The sequence below is a fragment of the Pholcus phalangioides genome, unplaced genomic scaffold (assembly GCF_987345545.1).
Source record: "Pholcus phalangioides strain wild (caught in Gottingen) unplaced genomic scaffold, Ppha-v1.0 ptg000010l_1, whole genome shotgun sequence".
NCBI lineage: Eukaryota > Metazoa > Arthropoda > Arachnida > Araneae > Pholcidae > Pholcus > Pholcus phalangioides.
The window spans coordinates 7,581,206-7,601,766 of record NW_028301603.1 but is presented as its reverse complement, the minus strand read 5'-3'; the positions used below and the strand labels follow the sequence as shown (position 1 = coordinate 7,601,766).

Below are 20,561 nucleotides of genomic sequence, written 5' to 3'. Positions count from 1 at the left end.
TGTGCAATTTCTTCACGCAGAGTCTGGTGCCATTGCAGAGTCTCGGTGTGTCCAAATTTCTTAAAAGCATTATAGGTGCTCCGACTTTGAGGGTCAAATTGTGTGGTGGCACACCCGGAATATCCAAAGGAGTTCAGAAATTCTGCAGGATACAGAACTAAATGTTTGTGCCGTGTCTGTGACAGTGTCAAACGATTTGTAAGATGTGGAGTCTCCTGGAATAATTTTTAGGATTTTTTCGTTGATCTTGTTCACACTGTCATTTTTCGGTGCCAGAATCGCTCTCAGAAAGCCACTCATGGTTTTGGTCGTTTTGTTGAATGTTTGGGAAGACTTTGTCTGCAAGTTCTTGAACTGAGTTTAACAACTGGCAAAATCCATTTGGGAACGTAATCGGTTCAGTGCTTGGGTCTATTGGTTGGTCAACTGATGTGAAAATTATAGCAGTGCTGTGTCATTTTGCAGTTGAACTCGCATGTTGGGGGATAATGATAATTTTTTAACTTCGTGAGAGAGTGTTGATGATTTGAGGCAAGCATTGAGTTCATCAGTTGGCGTTGAACATTTTTATTCCCAGTTTTGTCAGCGTAGTTGTTGTTCTCTGTTGTTAGCGACGTCATACGTCCAGCTTGTACAGCGAATATTATTCAAACGCCTTTTACGCATTTTTTAAATTGAAACTATACCTATACGATGGGTGGTTGATGAGATAAAGGCCGCATTATCACTTACAGGACACCCTGTACATAGGCTAGCAGAAATACCCGGCGCTTCCCGGGAGTTTCTGCAATTAATGGGAGGATTGGAAAAGTGACAAACCGTTATAAATGAATAAACTGTTATAATAACAGAATTAAAGGTGTGACAAACCATTGTAAAGGCACATATACACATCTGAAACGCATTATTGGAAACCACGGTAACCAAAGTAAACGTTCCGAAAGTAATTGTTGAGGCCTCAATACCATTGTTGCCCGACAGTTTTTTGCCCATTTCGGGCATTTGCCCAGCTCTGACGAAATTTGAAAGTAGCCTACGGTTCAATCCCGGACCTGTTTGGTATATATGCAAAATCTGGCGACGATCGGTCTAAAACTGTAGATTTGTATAAAGAGCATACATACATACATACTTTCACATTTATATATAAGACTAGCTGATACCCGGCGACGTTGCCCGCCCCGTAAAAAATTTATATATGTATAGCTTATTAATTATTTCTTAATCAAAAAAATTTCTGCATCAAGTAAGAAAAAATTACTTTTATTTTTGAATATTTTAATTAAAAACTTGAGGCAATCGCTTGTGGATACACTATATTTTTTCTTTTTCCATCTGGTGTGTAGATGTACAAATTTTTGCTATTACCAGCATGCGAACAGGTGACGAAAAGGTGTCCGTGTGAAAAACAGGGCTCAAGTAGGGTTGATACCTGCCACTGCTAACGACTGGCCTTGCGCTTTGTTGATTGTCATGGCAAAAGCTAAACCGATCGGGAACTGTAATCACTTGAAAGTGAATAGCATTTCTTTGGTGATAACTGGGATACGTGGAATGAAGACATTTTTCTTTGTCACATCCAGTTAGAATCGTTGATGCAATTGTGCAATTTCTTCACGCAGAGTCTGGTGCCATTGCAGAGTCTCGGTGTGTCCAAATTTCTTAAAAGCATTATAGGTGCTCCGACTTTGAGGGTCAAATTGTGTGGTGGCACACCCGGAATATCCAAAGGAGTTCAGAAATTCTGCAGGATACAGAACTAAATGTCTGTGCCGTGTCTGTGACAGGGTCAATCGATTTGTAAGATGTGGAGTCTCCTGGAATAATTTTTAGGACTTTTTCGTTGATCTCGTTCACACTCATTTTCCGGTGCCAGAAAGCCACTCATGGTTTTGGTCATTTTGTTGAATGTTTGGGAAGACTTTGTCTGCAAGTTCTTGAACTGAGTTTAACAACTGGCAAAATCCATTTGGGAACGTAATCGGTCCAGTGCTTGAGTCTACTGATGTGAAAATGATAGCAGTGATGAGTAATTTTGCAGTTGAAACTCGCCATGTTGGTGGATAATAATATTTTTTTAACTTCGTGCCAGAGTGTTGATGATTTGAGGTAAGATGCATTGAGTTCATCTGATGGCATTGAACAGTTTTATTCTCAGTTTTGTCGCCGTAGTTGTTGTTCTCTGACGTCAGTGACGTCATGCGTCCAGCTTGTGCAGCGAATATTATTCAAACGCCTTTTAAGCATTTTTTAAATTGAAACTATACCTCTACGATGGGCGGATGATGAGATAAAGGCCGTATTAGCACTTACAGGACACCCTGTATACAGGCAAGAAAAAATGTCTGGCGCTTCCCGGGTTTTCTTCAATTACTGGGAGGATTGGAAATGTGACAAACCGTTATAAAAGAATAAACTGTTATAATAACAGAAATAAAGGTGTGACAAACCATTGTAAAGGCATATATACTCGTCTGAAGCGCATTGTTGGAAACCACGGTAACCAAAGTAAACGTTCCAAAAGTAATTGTTGAGGCCCCAAAACCATTGTTGCCCGACAGTTTTTCGCTCATTTCGGGCATTTGCCCTGTCTGACGAACTTTTAACGTAGCCTACGGTTCAATCCCTGTCCTGTTTGGTATATATGCAAAATCTGGCGACGATTGGCGTAAAACTGTAGATTTGTATAAAGAGCATACATACATACATACATACTTTCACATTTATATATAAAGATGAGGTGGCCCGTACAGTCCTAAAGGTTGAGCAAGCTTAAGTTAAAGATACTACATTATTGAAAAATAGATTCCTAAAGAATTGTTTGGGGGCAGTTTTTTGTTCCTTCTGGTTTTATATCGAAGAGACTTGAAGTCTAAAAAGAAAGACCAGAAATAATTTCTTCAGGGACTAAGACAAAGATTTTTTAACACTCGTTTAAAGAGATAAGTGGAATAGCGTGTTTTTTCCCGATTCTTCTTCTTCTCCTCCAAAAAGTCCTTTGACAAAACCCAAGAACAAAAAGCCCAAAAACTCTCTTGTTCGAGGGGAAAAGAGACGAACAATAACCTTAATAGACCTCGAGAAGGGTCTTAATAGGTTCCTTGATATGTTGATGGAAGACATGTCTTCTGTATTAGGATTGTCTTTGGAGTCTTAAGCGTCTTTTCTTCCCTCTAGATGTATTTCTTGGGAAGAAGATAGTTAAAACCTATTTCGAAGTATATTCCTCTCTTAATTTTTCATTCTTATATATTATATATTCAGTTTTTTTTTCTGATAATAAAGCCATAAGAAATTGTGTGCGGGGTTGTCTTACAGAAGGGGTTCTTGACCCTTTTTTTCAGCCGCGACCCAAAATCAACAAGATCAGCTTTGCGACTTGGAGCTGTTTGTCCTTCGGCGGAGTTTGTGAAACCAGCGACGTAATGAGTGGCATATATGACAGGATTGTAAGTGGGATTTGTATAACCCTTATCGAAAGCCCTTGAGAATCAAGTTTGGGTCGGTCTCGACGGACCGTACTCTGCTCAAGAATCTCTGGCTGTAAGTGGACTTGTAAGACCCTTCTCGGATGCCCTTGCGAATCCAAAAAAGGGTGGGACCAATAGCTCAAGAGCCCTTGGCTGTTGGTGGATTTTTATGACCTTTCTCGGAAGCCCCTGTGATCCAAGTTTTGATCGCGGTCCATAGGTAAAGAATGTCTTACAGCACTGGCCCACTCGGCCATCATGATGATCATCATGAAGAATCCGTAGCTCTTTAAGTGGAATCGAGGATTGGGACACGACCTCTTCAAATCCCCTGCGAATCAAACTTGGGTCTGGACTCATTGGTCAATAATCCCCGTCTGTAAGTGTATTTGTACGACCCTTCTCTCGAAAGCCCTTGTGAATGAAAAAAGTATGAGCTCAAAAGCCCTTGGTTTTTACGACCCTTCTCGGAAGACCCTGCGACCCAAGTATGGGTTTGGACTCATAGCTCAATAATATCCGGCTGTAAGGGGAATTGTACGACCTCTCTTGGAAGCCCCTGTGAATCAGAAACGGTGGGACCCATAGTTCAAGAGCCAATATCATGGCTGTTTGTGGATTTGAACGACCCACCTCTGAAGCCCCTGAGCAAGGCCACCTTTGCGTAATACCGCTGCCGCAGAAGGCGTCAACTGATGGGGGGCCGATAGAGGAGATTGAGGGGGGGGGGGTCGAGACACTAAAATATTCTTCGCTTACACTTAAAATATGTCTATAACCGGCCTCGTCTCTGAGACCGAAGTTTGGGTCGCAGCCCATAGGTAAAGAAAGTCCTACAGCATGGGCCCACTCAGCCAACATGATGATGAGATTTTTTTCGAGATTACATAATTTGGTAGGCTATAGCTGGGTAGAGACCTCAGAACCTCACTCTAACCAGGAGCCCATGGTGCTGTTAAGGCTGCCATGATTGTGTACTTTTAATACAGTAGTGATTGTTTATATGAAATATTCTTTAATATGGTATGAAATGGTAACATGTTCTTCATTCTTTTGTATTTCAGCTTACAAGTTCCCGCTGAAGCCCAGGAGCTCGACGCCGTTTGCTCTACCGAGCATTCGGCAGAGCACCATGGGAGAAGTCACTGTAAGCCTTTTAATTCCAATATTGTATATATCAAATCAGTTGTTGTCTGTGTAATATGTTACTACAGTTTTATATAGAAATTTACATTCTCATTTATATTAGTGCACAAAATTTTATAACGATTTAAGTCACATTCTCGTCGACCTATCACCATAGTTTATTGCACAATACTAGAATGACCAGTGTCACCACTGCAGCACAGTTCTAGAGCACATAAGTGGCCTGCGGCACATCACTGAAGTTGTCTGTGACCACCAACGGAGTGGCTCAACCCAAAAGGTTGAGCACCCTTGATATACTGTATTTTAACTCGTATGAGGAACCCCTTTTGCCAAAAATTAGGAGAGGATTTCTTATGCATGGATAGTAAATTGTAGATATATTTTTTAAACTTTTTTTCATATTTTAAGAACAAAAACTTAGGGGAATTCCTTATATGTGAAGGCTCCTTGTAAATGTTAAAATACGGTAGAAAGTACTAAAAGGTAATTACAGTAGTTAACAAAGGAAGAACATATAAAATTCACATAGTAATTTTTGTATATTTCTTTGAGAATTCAACTTTTTGCTGAAATTTTAAACGTTTTTGAACATTTGGGCTAGTGAAAATAAAATACAGTAGTCGGAGACTCGTAATTCAACACTAATCAGTCGTTAAACATATGCAGGAGAATTTCATGTACAGGGAGGACAAAAAGTCCGTAGAAACTAAAAATGAATAAAAACGGGAAAAATAACCGAAATAAAAAACGGTTTTTGCGCAGGGATATCATCGCTAGGTCACGGGAATTTTTTTGATAGGAAAAAAAAAACCAAAACTCAAAAACAGCCGATAGGCGGCACTGACGTACACAAGTCAAAGAAAAGTTACGCAAATAATTAACAGAATGCCTCCAAATCTTTTATTACAGCAGTATGTGTTCCACGTGACCATTACTACAGGGAATAACACATTGCAGGCGAGTCACAAATCCAGCAACGCCCTAGTGCAACAGGTCCGGATGTATACTTGACATCGATAAACCCGGAATTTCAAATACTCGTACCAGCGCCACCTATCGGCTGTTTTTTAAAAAAATTCACGACGTAGCGATGCTAACCGTTTCTTTCATGATATTTTTCCGGTTTCTGTGTAATTTAAATGCCTTAACGGACATTCTACCCACCCTGCATTATACTACGCATAGGCATGCAATATACATGCATCTCAGAAATGACTGTACTGAATTTGCTTTTTTTTTTTTAGATAACATTATTTGATTAAAAGTTAACTTATTGATGTTTTAACGATTAAATATTTACAGAAATATTTATTTTCTAACATAATCTAAATACATATCTATTTTTCTGTGATATATCACAAAAATTTTGAAATTAAGCAAGCAATAAACGTACATTACCAAAGTAACTTCGAATGATATTAAAAGATGTCGCTGCAAAAATGTATAAAAAAACAAACGGGACGATTAAATTTCTTTTATTTGATCATTCGAAAACAATTATAAATTCCGTAGGAAAAGCATTGAAGTGGAATATACTTTTTGGGTCACAAATTTTTCGCCCTATTTATTTTTGGGTTATTAATGTGGTGCATGTGGTGCATTTGAATACTGACATTTTATCGGAATCAGAATTATTTTAAAATCGAGTTCTTCTCAGCCGCTTTTTCTTGTCCGTCGACCGGCGTCCAATCAAAGTGGCCGCTACGTTTTATTAAATTTAGTAAATAAAATACAGTTTATATATATATATATACCGTTTATGTATTTCTCTCTCGTACCTGCCCGGAAACTATTTCTCCTATTTTAATTCATTCGCTGTCAGTCCGCAAATCGTTTCTGCTGTTTATGCACAGGGTTCATAGCAAACAGAGCGCATGACATTTTACTGGTGAACCGTTGATCTTAAGAGGTATCCCTCCAGTTAGCGGAAGTTTTCAAATAACGAGTAGTAATCAGATATGGTATTCATGTTTCAAGGGGTTCTTTATTAGGGGGAGGGTTTAGTTATTAAAATAAGAAAATAACTTTTTATACAATCCCCGTGTGCCCCAAAACACAGTTAGAAAGTTGTTGCCCGGTCTCTCTTGATGCCAAAAAAAAAACATTATTCCATATTTCCAATTTACTGACATATCCGAATTCGAAAAACGGAGGAAAGTTGGGGGAAAAACAGCTCTAACACTGCGGAGAAACCGTTTTTCCCGCATTTAATCCCAGGGCCGTTATTTCAACTTTTTCCGGGGGCAAAGAACATGCACTCAATATATTTGTAACTTTATATGTATACTAGCTATAATACCCGGTTATGTACGTGTAAGTATATACATGAATTTGCTCTCTGAGTATCAGCTCGAATATGATAGGATCGCGATCTTTTCACGTGGAAAGCCTAGGACACGTCTTCCATGCGACCATAAATTGGCACCTGAAACGGTAAAATACTCAAAGATGACATTTTCTGCGCTCTTTTTGTCATGGCGTTTATTGCATATTTTATCATTATTACCATATTCATCATATACATATTTTATTGCGTTTCAGGAATACACTTTGAAAGGGGGCTTTGCTTTCCACGGTCTTAGGAATATTTTTCTTCTTACGATAAAACGTTGAACGCATTTTTTACAGCGTGAATTTTGAATCAATAGCAGAGACGAATATTTAGATTTCGAAGTGTTATGTACAGGGTGTTCGTAAACGGTTACAACAAAATTAGAGCGTGATGGTTACCATCAGAGCTAGCGCGCTCTCTCTCTCGTAGACCAGTAGTGTCGCGCTTAGTTTGGTTTGCAAAAATTCCGTCCCTGTACATTTTGTCCTCAGATATTTCGCTTCTGACATTTGGCCCTCGTTATTTTTCCCCTGACATAGGCCATTTCACGCCCAGGCCATTTTACCTGTCCAGAACCGCGTGAGTGACCAAGTGAATGGGTGAGTGAGTGGCAGCGTGGTCGTATGACAGACCAAGTGGTTTTGTTCCTTCATACGATCGCTAAGTCGGCCACTTTGCTGCCTGACAGTCCAGTGGTTAGGGAGCTAGCTTCTGACTGTGCAGGTCTGGGTTCGAATCCCGGTTCGGGCATGGATGGTTTACTAACACACCAACAAAATTCCTGGACGGATCGTAAAGATCTCTTGGGAATACGTGACGATCGCGTTTTTCATTATTCATACAGTCACCCGTATTCGTATGGTCATTCATTCAACCAAAACCGTCAATCATTTTTTCTCATACGGTCACTCACTCCACCAGTCCCTCAGTTTCACTCATACGGTCACTCACTCCACCAGTCCCTCAGTTTCACTCATACGGTCACTCATTCCACCAGTCCCTGTTTCACTCATACGGTCACTCACGCATAGTCAATCGCATGCTCACTTGGTCACTCATACTGTCACTCACTTCATTATTCATACAGTCACTCACTTCATTATTCATACAGTCACTCACTTCATTATTCATACAGTCAATCGCATGCTCACTTGGTAATTCATACGGTCACTCACTCATATAGTCACTCACTTCATTATTCATACAGTCAATCGCATGCTCACTTGGTCATTCATACGGTCACTCACTCATATAGTCACTCACTTCATTATTCATACAGTCAATCGCATGCTCACTTGGTCATTCATACGGTCACTCACTCATATAGTCACTCACTTCATTATTCATACAGTCAATCGCATGCTCACTTGGTCATTCATACAGTCAATCGCATGCTCACTTGATCATTCATACGGTCACTCACTCATATAGTCACTCACTTCATTATTCATACAGTCAATCGCATGCTCACTTGGTCATTCATACGGCCACTCACTCATATAGTCATTCACTTCATTATTCACATGGTCATTCAGCCAACCAAACAGTCACTCACACTCACTCATATAGTCAATTGCACCCTCCCTTGGTCATTCATACAATCACTCATACAGTCAATTGCACCCTCCCTGGGTCATTTATACAATCACTCACTTGGTCGCTCATACGGTCACTCAGCCAATCATCTGGTCACTCACACAGTCAGTCACTTACTCAGTTACGGCAGGTGAAATGTCGGGGGGAAAAATGTCCGGGTTGAAATTTCCGGATCTCGTTCTTGTTTGATAACAATATTCCCTTTACAGTTTCCGATAATTTGAAACCAAGGTGGTCCAACCTCCTGGACATTGCGGGCCACATTAAAAATTAAATAAATAAATAAATACATATAAATATATATATCGATGCCCGCGGGTCGCATATTTTCACCGCAAAATTTTGCCTTGTAAGATGGTATCATCGCAAAGATATAAACTGCATGAGATGCACACGCGCTATTTCTAAATCATAAAATTATTTTGTAATCCTAAACATGGCGACACAGCGCTTAGTGTCTTGCAAAAACGATTTTTTCGAGGTTATAATTTTCTATTCCCCTTTAATGTTGAGTAGTTCTATTTTCCCCTTCAAAACTGTGGTCCATTGAGGCCCGAATGTGGTTCATGGCCATACATTGAACACTTCCGTCTTAAACTGCCGAGAAAGTTTTCTTAGATGAATGTTACGTTGTGTGAACATGTGGATAACTTGACCGGATTTTTCGGCACTATGGTTCAATGATTATGTTCGGACTCATAATAATTTCAGTGCAACGACATTATAGCCCCCCCCCCCATATACCACTCCCATGAGTACGAAAAACTAAAATTCTATAGTCAAGTATCAGTACCTAAATCTTATAGCGCTAAATACTGAATCTCTCTCAGCACCGCTACCAACGATCTTTTGAGTGATTATAGAACTGAATGCCGATTCTGTTAGTACAACTACTAAAGTGTTGTAGCCCTGATACCGATTCCATCAGTACCGCTACCAACGATCTTATATACTGAGAATAGAATCGGTATTTAGGGCTGCAAGATCGCTAGTAGTAATCTCCGGGTGTACATACCGGGGATAGCAGAATATAGAGTCATTAGACTATAACCCTTTATACCACACAACTATAAATAAATACCACTACCGAAATCCTATAGACTTAAAAACTGACCGCGACCAACAATCTCATAGCCCTATATAGCTCCTCCTGAGCAGGTCATGGATCACCGCTGTGTCTCGATGACAGGTATTTTTAGCAAGTGGTTGAAGAAGACCTGGGCCATGCTGGAAGCTGTGCATGTATGTGTTATGAACCTAACGTGTAGTCTGTCTCTGTGTAATGCTTGTTATGTGTAGCGTGCTGCCGCCTGCCGTCAATTTTTCTAATTATGAGTGGAGTGTAATGATTGAATAATTGTATCTTCGTAGGCCTGTTGCTCTCTGTGGCGAGACTTGTTTAAATGGGAAGATCGGCCCATATTTGTGCTTCGAAGTTGGGAACCACAGACAACCAACTCCAGCGACTGCCACTGTTGCAACGGTGAGGGTTCGATCCCAGGTCCTCGCGATGCGAACCCATCAATAGCCCTAAATACTGCTTCTATAAATACCATTACCACCGATGTTATACCTCTGTACATCGATTGTGAGAACAGCGCGTCCAAAACTCTTATGGCCCTGAGTACCATTACTCAGTTTTTATTCCAACGATATTATAGTCCTAAATACTGATTCCTATAAGCACGCCATCAGCGATCTTATATCCCTGAATACTGCTTCTCTGTAAGTAGCACAGCTAAAAATCCCGTAGCCCTATACAGTGTCACCAACGCCAACGATCTGATAAATCTGAATAACGTTTTTCTATCAAAACCTTATAGCCATGAATACTGACTCCGTAAGTACCGATACCAAAGTTCTTATAACCCTAAATACCGTCACTCAGAGTTATACCAACGGTATTGTAGTCTTAAATACTGATTCTAGTCTTTCACACTGAACGGTACGACTCTCGTCGCAGCAAAAGCTTTGCAAGAAGATCAGGATATCATTAACGAGAAGAATGAAATAGCGCCCGAGGCGTATATAAATGTTTGTTCGTTATCACAAGAAGTGTTGCGCAGGACTCGCTTCTGTGGACATTCCACATGCGAATTTCAAACATTGACTAATCTCTCTCTCTCTCGAGCACGAAGAGCAAAACCCACGATAAGGAAACGTGCTTGATAATAACGAGAAGGGGTTATCATAATACCGCGAACGCAAGAGCAAAATACCCTCCAGGATTCGGCAGAGAATTCTCCAGCATCCAATCTTGCCCCGGAGTGAAAGGGAGTTCCTGGAGTGGTTGTACATGACGTTTCCATACCGACGAGGACCCTAGGAAAGAACCTATAAGAGGTACGCATACACAGACAGAGATCAGATCTCGCCTCCATCCCCTCGCGGTAGGTATCGCACGTCCTCCTCATTAGTTTGCGCAATTGGCCGATTCAACATTTTTCCTATTTGATCCTTCTCCCTTCCCCCCCAATTCTTATCCGCGTCCTCTATTATCCTCCATAGGGAATATTTTTCCAGGGGCTTTGCTATTATTACAGGCCATGTCAGGCCTCCTCCTTCCAGCTCCCAATTTCAAACTTAGATAGACAATGAACCTTTTGGATTAAATGTTCGCGAAGGCTTAACCTCTCTCTCTCTCTTTGTGTCTCATCAAGGGCCTCCGAATTCCCTTCTCTATGCCGTTTTACTTTATTCATTTATTTATTCCTTTCATTTTTTTCCTTTCCCGAACCCTAGTACAAGACTCAAAAGCTGTGATCCCCTCGGGAAACTCTTAATTAAGCCAGTGGTGGTTCGACGGCGTATTAATTTTCTGTACTCTGTGCTCTCTCTCTCTCTCTCTCTCGCTTCTACTTACATCTCGCGTGTAGCTTTCTTCTGTTTTTTGCAGTTGTGTATTATTTGGTTTGGATGTTAATGAAAACCTTTGGGAAATGGGATGGGGGTGGAAGAAGGATATACGGACATCCTGGAATATGCATAATAAGCTTCAGCGTATTCAAGCTTGTTTTGTGATAGTGTGTGATGGGCCGTTGCATGTCCCCGAATGATTTTCCTCACCAAATTTGACGCTATCGAAACTTCTTGTTTATAGCGTTTCCCCGCCTACAGCGTTTTTCATGATGGTTTTTGTGGAACACGTTATAAGCGGAATCGACTGTGCTTCGAAGACCTCTGACGGCTGACAGACATAAAAATCAACACACACACACTGGTGGGAATGTTTCGTATACTGGCAGGAAATTCTCACCCACCGGTCATTGAAGAACAATGGTCAGAACGATGTCATACCTCGCCCTTACCGCTCCCAATTTCAAATTTGGATAGATAATGAACACTTTGATTTAAATGTGTGTTCGCGAAGCCTTAACCTCTCTCTCTTTCTTTCACCAAGAGGGCCTCCGAATTCCCTTCTCTGTCTCTATATATGCCCTTTTTTACTTCACTTATTTATTCCTTACAATTTTTGTCTTTCCCGAGTACAAACTGAAAAGCTGTGGCCCCCTCGGTGTACTCTTATCCCGTTTTATCCTGAATTAATTTACCAGTAACTTTTTAATATATATACATAGATTTTTACATCATTAGATAAGTTTTGGCGCTGAATAGCCCAAGGGGCAAAAAAAAGAGTAAAATACCTTTTACGGTGTTTTTAGTGATTAATTATGCAGCTGGAACTTAGCCGTGCCGAACGTGAATATGGGTAATATGTAAAGAAAAAAAAATCCAAACACATATTTTTATTTACACTACTTTAGATTATACTTCTGAAAGTAATTCTTTTTCTTGCATTGCAACAGAAAAGTGCATTGCAAAATGAACATTTTGAGTGAGGTTTGGACTGTATCTTTCGAATGGAGCACATCTCACATCTTCCCCTATGCTGAACAAATGTAGGCGAATGAGCTCCCAGATTTTGTTTCCTGATGTCTTTGGGCCCAGAAAGGTCACTCTTCCTTCTCTTCTTTGGCTGTTCTGGTGTGGTTCTGACTGCAGGGCGACCTCTCTTCTTTACTAGGATACTTCCGTGGGCTTTGCGAAGTTTCTTCGAAACTCCAATAGTGAAATTCCTCCACGTATTTCTTCATAAATTACATAGGCATTGACTTATGCCATTTCAAGCACCGCGAAGGCAGTCTGTGCCAATAGTGAGCGCAGCATATCTGTCTTGTCCACTCCGTCCATTGATGAATATCGTAGGTGATATAACGTCTTTTTTCATCCCATCTCCATCTAGACGACTCAATGTAGTTGCTTCAGTAAGCATCTGCCCCATTATTTTGTTTTCCACACATAAAAGTAATTTTTATTATAGGAAAAGAATTACTCTCATTACCTGGTGGTACTCTACAGTACATTTTTGACCGTATCATTGAAAATGAAATAGTAATTTTCAAATAAATAGTAGGGAATCCTTACTTGTACAGTATAGAAGAGAATAAAAAATGATGGCACCAATAAACTGGTATTAGTCACTAAATTCACTCAAATACAAAACACGCAAATCAACTCTACTGCAAAACTTCCTAATGCTATATGGCAAAGATAAAATGCCCACGGTGAAAACATAAATAAATTTACAAGCATTTGCCCACACACGTGAGTAAAGAGTTTGCTTTATAAGGTGTGCACCAGGTCTATTGAAGCTAAGGTTTCTTCCTAAGCACGCCATGATAGAAGTTTTCAATACATTTCGACTCGTGAATGCCCATCGTTATAAAAAGAATAATTCTCTCTCCCCCCCCCCACACACATACCAATTTTCTGTTTAAATTGAGCTTTTACTTGCTTTTCTGTATGTATATCGAGCTTTTTCTTATCCACTTGTGTATTATTGACTCTGAATGTCCATAAAATCTCTTGGGAAATCGAATATTGACTCTGAAATGTTCATAACGTACGGTATTCAGTTTCTGCATAAGTGATGAGTTGCTGCTGTATAATGGTATTCTACCCTCACTCTGACGCTACTGAGACTTTCTAAAGTAATGAATGAGACCTTCCGAATTCACGAGCTCCATGTCTCCTTATGCTGGGTTCGATGGTAGGAGCTTTCGATATGAAGATGACCCCTGATGCTTTTTAGACACTCGTGGGTGGTCGTCCAATACAGACATGGACGCCGCCGAATAGTTGTCAATACTGAATAATTCGATGACTGCTTACGTAAGACTTAGTAGGAATTCGATTCTTTTTTCGGTGTTTTGTACATTCTGCTGCTACTACCGAACCACGCATGCATGCACTTCGTCCACATTCCCATTTTGTATGAACTGCAAATAAGTAAAATGGACGTGAACGTCTTCATTGAAACATTACTATCCGCCTAACACTAGATAAGTCATCGTGGCAACTTCTCTTTCAACAATGGGTTTCGTTTTGAAATCTCGGTAAATAGACCGCCTTAGTCATTTGGAGTTTTCTTTCTTCGACAAATAAGAATTTATGAGAACCCATCGTTTAAGTTGATTTCCATTCTTCGGTCACTATGAGCATTGATAAATGCCGTATATACGTATGCATATCAGAAGTCTTTTAATGGCAGGTCACTATGATGATCTCTACATATCTCATTTGACTGACTGAGTATAAAAGCTGTTTTTTTCCCCAGTAGCGTCATGTTAAGTATATAGAAAACTTTCTCAACCAAAAATTCAAATTTTAACCGTAATTTATTGCAAATCAGTAAACAGCGGAGGCTCTTTGCCGTCCAAACGGCTCAAGTGACTCCACAAACGAATAGAGTCATTCATCTTGTTTCGCTACGTCATTCCCCCCCCCCCCCCACAAATACTTGATAGCATACAAGTTCAAGAAAGAGCATGAGTGATCAGATTCGCCCTCCAGGCTTCCATGGCTGCCATTGGAAGGGAAAACTTCCTGGTTAGTAGGAGCTGGCCTGAAAAGAGAGAGAATGTATACGAAATGTATACGTTAAGGTAAATGTGATAAACCAGCTCTTATTCATAATAACCAATTATTATGCATACCTGCCAATCCTTTGGTAAGTTTGACGAATGTATCGCTTTTTACCGGCGAATATGCATAATACCCAAGCGTCGTTGATAAATTTGATAAATACTGAACTTATTATCCCTTTTGCCGGAAATTATGCATAATTACGCTAGCATGCGTGATGAATATAGTAGGACTCCGATATAATGATAACGAATTTTACGATCGTATCCCGATATAATGATGCAATACATGTATGAATTATCATATCATATATTATTATACAGGATATCATATCGTACGATTTATCCTGTTTAGCAACGACGCGACGCTTTGGTATTATACATAATCACTGGGAAAGTGATTATTTTAAAGAAATTGACCAACGACGCTTCGGTGGTATTCGTAATCACCGGTAACAGCGATAAATTTAGGGGAATTTATCCTACTTACCAAATTGCTCGGCGATTATGCATAATAAGCGGTTATTATGAATAACAACCGGATTAATCACATTTACCGCAACATATATATATATATATATATATATATATCCTCATATATCCCCATTACCCAATGTATGAATATGTTTGAAAGAAAAACGTTATCTTAGAAATGTTTAGGAAGCTTGAGCACTTCCTGAAACATGTAACAAGCTTGATTACTCCCTGAGACATATACCAAGCTTGATTACTCCCTGAGACATATACCAAGCTTGAGTACTCCCTGAGACATATACCAAGCTTGATTACTCCCTGAGACATATACCAAGCTTGAGTACTCCTAGAAATACGTACGAAGCTTGTGCACTCCTAGAAACCGGCAGCCAGCGTGATTAACCCTAAGAATCACTTCCTGACCTGATCTTCCTCACTATAGAATCATTTCCTAGCGTTTGACAAGAAGAGACGAGATTCGTCATTTTGAAGGAGAGTGCTTTGACTAGAATCAGTACTGCTTCTTAAAGTCAATAAAATGCCTTCCTATCCATAGTGCAAAGGCTAAAACAAATGGCATCAGGAATTCAAATTCTTGTTAAGGGCGAGATCGCAGATTCAGTTATCTCTTAAGGAATTCAGTCAGACATTACATCTCGTAATCACGCATCTTAATATCGCGTAGCGATAGACCCAAGTTGTTGTCGGTTATCCCATGTCACTATCGAATAATCTTACACACAACGCCCGCAATACACAAAATAAATGTAGCCATGCACAAAAAATATACCCCGCGCACGCATTTCAAGGAATATGCGATTTTTATGCATTCAGTGGGTCTGAAAGTCCTACGGATTTCTACTGTTAAGCAAGTCTTGGACGCATTCCCAGGTACAGGTAAGCTCCGAGGCATTTCAAGCGGTACGCAAGCCTTCTATTTATTTTTAGAGGTATGAAATCTTCTTATGCATTCTGAGCGGGTACCTGAAGCATGAAAAAAAGTTTGGGAACCCACTACTATAATCTTACTACTGATGAGCGGTGCCCATCATTCTATGCTCCAAATACCCTAGGAAAAAGGTAAGATATTTGCGTACTGAATGAAATGCGCAAGACGCGTTTGCATCCTTAAACATGCGATATGCGTATTCTCAAAGATTTGTGCAAAGCTCGAGTGCTCCTAGAGATGTGTGAGAAAAGCTGGAGTATTCCTAGAAATATATAAAATGACACATCTCGTTGGCATACACATCTTAGAGATGTGTATGAAACTTGAGTACTCATAGAAGTGCGAAGGTTTTTTAACAACTGACATCTTCGCAACAGTCAGTTGTTAAAAAACCTTCGTGTGGTAGCGGAGAGTGACGTCATCCTTGTACTCATAGAGGTGCCTACAAAGCCTGATTGCTTTTGGGCATGTGTAGGAAACTTTCGCGTATTTCTAGGGATGTGCAGGAATCTTGAACACTCGGTGAATGTCTCCTGAGCATGAAATCAAGCATCTATCCTTAATGGTTTAAGTGAGCACTATGACCTCTACAAGGGTAGGGCTGGCAATCACGGGGGCCTCATTGTTTATTTTACATTATAGAAGAGGGTCCCCACCAAATATCTCAGCCTTTTGCGGGAGGGAGCTAGTTCCGTGATGGGGTGGAGGGGGGGGGTAGGAGATGAGTATCGAGATGCTCGCAGTAAGAAAGAAAAATATAATTCTTGCATGAAAAATGCGCCCTTTAATTTTTTTTTTCCAGATGGGGAAGGGGGGGGGGGGGCACACACACACAGTACCTTTTATTTGACCTGCACAGAACTGTTTCTTTGTTCAAGAAATTTCGATATCTACGCAGAATGATAAAATAACATGTGCCTTATATACTCCATAATATAAAATCACAAACTCGAAAAGGGCCTGTTTCTAAGCAACCGAAATTAGTGAGGATTTTATGTTACGGAAGTGGGTGACGTTTTTGAGTGACGGAAATCTGTTACGTTTTTCTGTTAGGGAAGTCGGTTACGATGATGGGTTAAGTATTCATTTAACTCCAGCATATATCGGGAACCATTTGACCCATCGGGACCATGTTATGTGCATTTACCGAGAGGCTCCCACATCCTACAGTAGGGCCTCTAGGCTGGAATTTAGATGGCGATCCCCAAACCAGCTTTTCAGGGGCCCCTCTGTGGTTAATTTATAGTGTGAAAAATCACAAAGTGATAAGAATCGTTCCGGGCCCTGCCTTGTGGGGGGTCATGCCGAGAGGTACGTATATGTATGATATACATATAACACCAGTGCTCCCAGCGCACAGGGTCCGGGTACCCGGGGGGATTTCACGTATATTTTCATGGGGAAGTTAAAAGTTTTCATTTCCAGGGGCCCTTGATACGGATCTCATTGTTTTCTTGCTGCTTTAACGTTGAATAATTTGCGATAGCGGAAGCGCAAGATATATCCAGTCTGGGGCCCCACTAAAAGTATGGGGATTGGTGTCCAGGGTAATTGGTTGGGAGGCCTGGATTTTATTCGTTGGTAAAACGAATACAAGTTAAAACGTTTTCATGGCACTCGCAGCGGGGGATGACCGACAAGCTTCCAAGCCGGGGACCCCATGTTTACAGGTTTCATTTTGGGGGCCCCTGGATGAATCTCACCCTTTTCTGTTGTAGAATTTGCAACAACGGAAGCCCGAGATAAAGCCAGTCTGGGGCCCCACTAAAAGTATGGGGATTGGTGTCCAGGGTAATTGGTTGGGGCCCTGGATTTTATTTGTTGGTAAAACGAATGCAAATGAAAATTTTTCATATCACTCGCAGCAGGGGATGACGGACAAGATTCCAAGTCGGGGACCCCATGTTTACAGGTTTTATTTGGGGACCCTGGATAAAGCTCATTCTTTTCTGTTGTTTAACATTGTAGAATTAGCAACAGCGGAAGCCCGATATAAATCCAGTCTGGGACCCCCTAAAAATATGCGCATTGGGTCCCCGCTACTGGATGTGGGGCCCTGGATTTCATTCGTTGTAAAATGGATAAAAATTGAAAATTTTCGTTGACATCCTCATAGACAAGCCTCCAGGACGGGGCCCCATGGAAATGTTGACAGGTTTCATTTTTGGTGTCCCTTGATGAATCTCATTGATTTTTGTTGTTTAACATTGTAAAATTTGCAACACATCGGTAGCCTGAGATAAATCCTGTCAGGGGCCCCACTAAAATTCAGCGAATTGCAGTCTGGGGCCCCATGGGCATGTTTTCTAGGGTTAGGTACTTGATTAATCTCATTTGTTTTTTGTTGCTTTATTGTTATTTTTATTAAAGTTCGCTTCTTCAGTAAGCTGGTGCTTTCACACGTCCCTTTCCATAGCACACTGATGAAGTGGGACGAAATAAACAAGATATATGTTGTGAAGAGAAGTGGGGGGGGGGGGTTGCTCCCCCCCCCCATCCCCTAGTATACAATAAAGACAATTTTTTTCAACGCAGCAAAACAACTGTACACGGAAGCATGTGGTCGAAACGTCCATATTTTTGAAACTTGTTCACGATAAAAGAAACTTTCGACAAGTTCGACAATCCTAGATAGTCTTGCTGTGTTCAGCTGAGTGTAACTGTAACCATATCAAAAGGTATCTTACATTAGAAGAAGCTGTAGGATATTTAGAAACTGTTTGAGATTCCGAATTAGAGGATGCAGATATACGGGGTGATTATAAAAAAACTATCCAGACATATGGGCCCCTAACTATCATACCATTCACAGAAACTGAATGAAATTTTGGCATAAGGTATTTTCAGGTATGCGCTCAAGAATGATATGGAAAAAAACAGTGTCACTCCAACAGTTACGGTTACAGTGAGAAAATTTCGAAAATATCAAATGGCAATACCAAGTTTTTTGTATTGGAATGCGATCTCCATACTGAAAAACACTAAATAGCGTTGGAATGGCACCTGTAGCACGAAAATCCCCGGAGCTAGGCAAGGAAAAGGACTTTGCCGTGCACCAGAGCATTAATGTTCGTTTCATTCTTCACACCGTTTCTTCGATCCCAGCCTGATTAGTCCTCCACAAGGTCATGTGGAAAACACAATAAAATGCTTTATTTTATGCTGCTTCTCTGTCCTTATTGGTTGTCCTCACTTTTAGCCTATCTACCGCCGGTGATTTTCATGCTACAGTTGCCGTTCGAACGCTGTTTAGGGTTTTTCACAATGGACATCACATTCCAATACAAAAAACTTGGTGTTGCCATTTGATATTTTCGAAATTTTCTCACTGTAACTGTAACTGTTAGAGTGACACTGTTGTTTTCCATATCATTCTTGAGCGCATACATCAAAATACCTTATGCCAAAATTTCATTCAGTTTCTGTGAATGGTACGATAGTTAGGGGGTCCATATGTCGGGATAGTTTTTTTTATAATCACCCTGTATACGCCAATTACGTGCTAATGAAAATGGAAACATCACGGATGAAGCTGGTACTATTGAAAATGGTCTAGAATCAACAGTGCCAACTGATGTATGTGAAATGCTAGATAATTTTGCAAAACCGAGGATGAGCTGTTAGAAAACTCCTGAAATGTGTTCTTCAAAAGATGTAGGGCAGAAAAAAGGAGCAAAACGTAAGTGCAACACCTAAGTTTCAATAAAAAGGCTAAACAGTTTTGAGCGATCTGGAAGAAAAAAAATTAATACATGGGATAAAAAAAATTATTTCTAGAATCCGATCAAAACCTCAGCTCTGGATTCCATTGGAAAAAAATTTGACATATGACCATTACAGCACGTTGGATGGTTCATTCAGAGTTGCGAGAAGCGGATCGTATTTCGAATTTGGAATTCCGAAGAGAAGTGACAATTAACATTCTACGAACGAAGGAGTGGTTGATTATTTATCCAGGTTCACGTTGTCAACTGGAAAAAGATGTCAGGTCATCTGATGGCCATCATATTGTCTGTGACGAAAGGACAGTGTGCGGTTTGCCAAAAAAAAACCACTATGTATAAATGCTGCCAATGTGACAAACGGGTCCATCAAATATATATGTTTTCCTTCTTTTATCACGGACATTAGAAAAAAATTTGAATTTTCTGCAAAAATTTTTATGTTAAAAAAACCAGTATGTGTTGCGAATTTGTAGTAGAAAATAGAAAATTTCGTGTGATAACTGTGTAATCCAGAAATAAATACCCGTGAGAATATAGGCGATACCAGTTTCCGCTTTCACCTCTCCCCAAGTGCCAATGTTATTGAACATCATGAAAAACAAAGAAAAAAATTTTTTTTCTTCAAATTTCAAAGTTGATCTATGTGTAGGCATGCAAAAGGACCCCAAATTCCAAATTTCAAAACAATAAGCGACTTTGTTCATACTTCGGCCTTTAAACGGTCAACACCATTTCAAGTTTATTACTGAATTTCAGAGGCCATAGTCTGTACGACTTGGATATTTTGAGCATTGAGAACTTCAAAAGAATTGCTCTTTTTAAAATATTCCAACTCTCAGTGTTAATTATCATCAGAAAGCCCCTCACCATCAGTCGCATTTACACCCAAATAAGTGATCTGAGAGCTTGATGCTGCCCAGTATTAACTTTGCTTTGATCTGA

The 20,561-nt window shown here is 40.2% G+C and overlaps 1 protein-coding gene across 1 annotated transcript in view; it reads left to right on the top strand.

The window, feature by feature from the left end:
* The window catches only part of VAChT (Vesicular acetylcholine transporter), a 320,408-nt gene that overhangs the window by 96,742 nt on the left and 203,105 nt on the right, over positions 1-20,561 (top strand). Inside the window, exon 2 of the mRNA XM_089237496.1 lies at positions 4,535-4,617. Coding sequence (XP_089093622.1) covers positions 4,603-4,617 — 15 coding nt within the window. The 5' untranslated portion in view covers positions 4,535-4,602. The remainder of the gene's footprint in view (positions 1-4,534; positions 4,618-20,561) is intronic.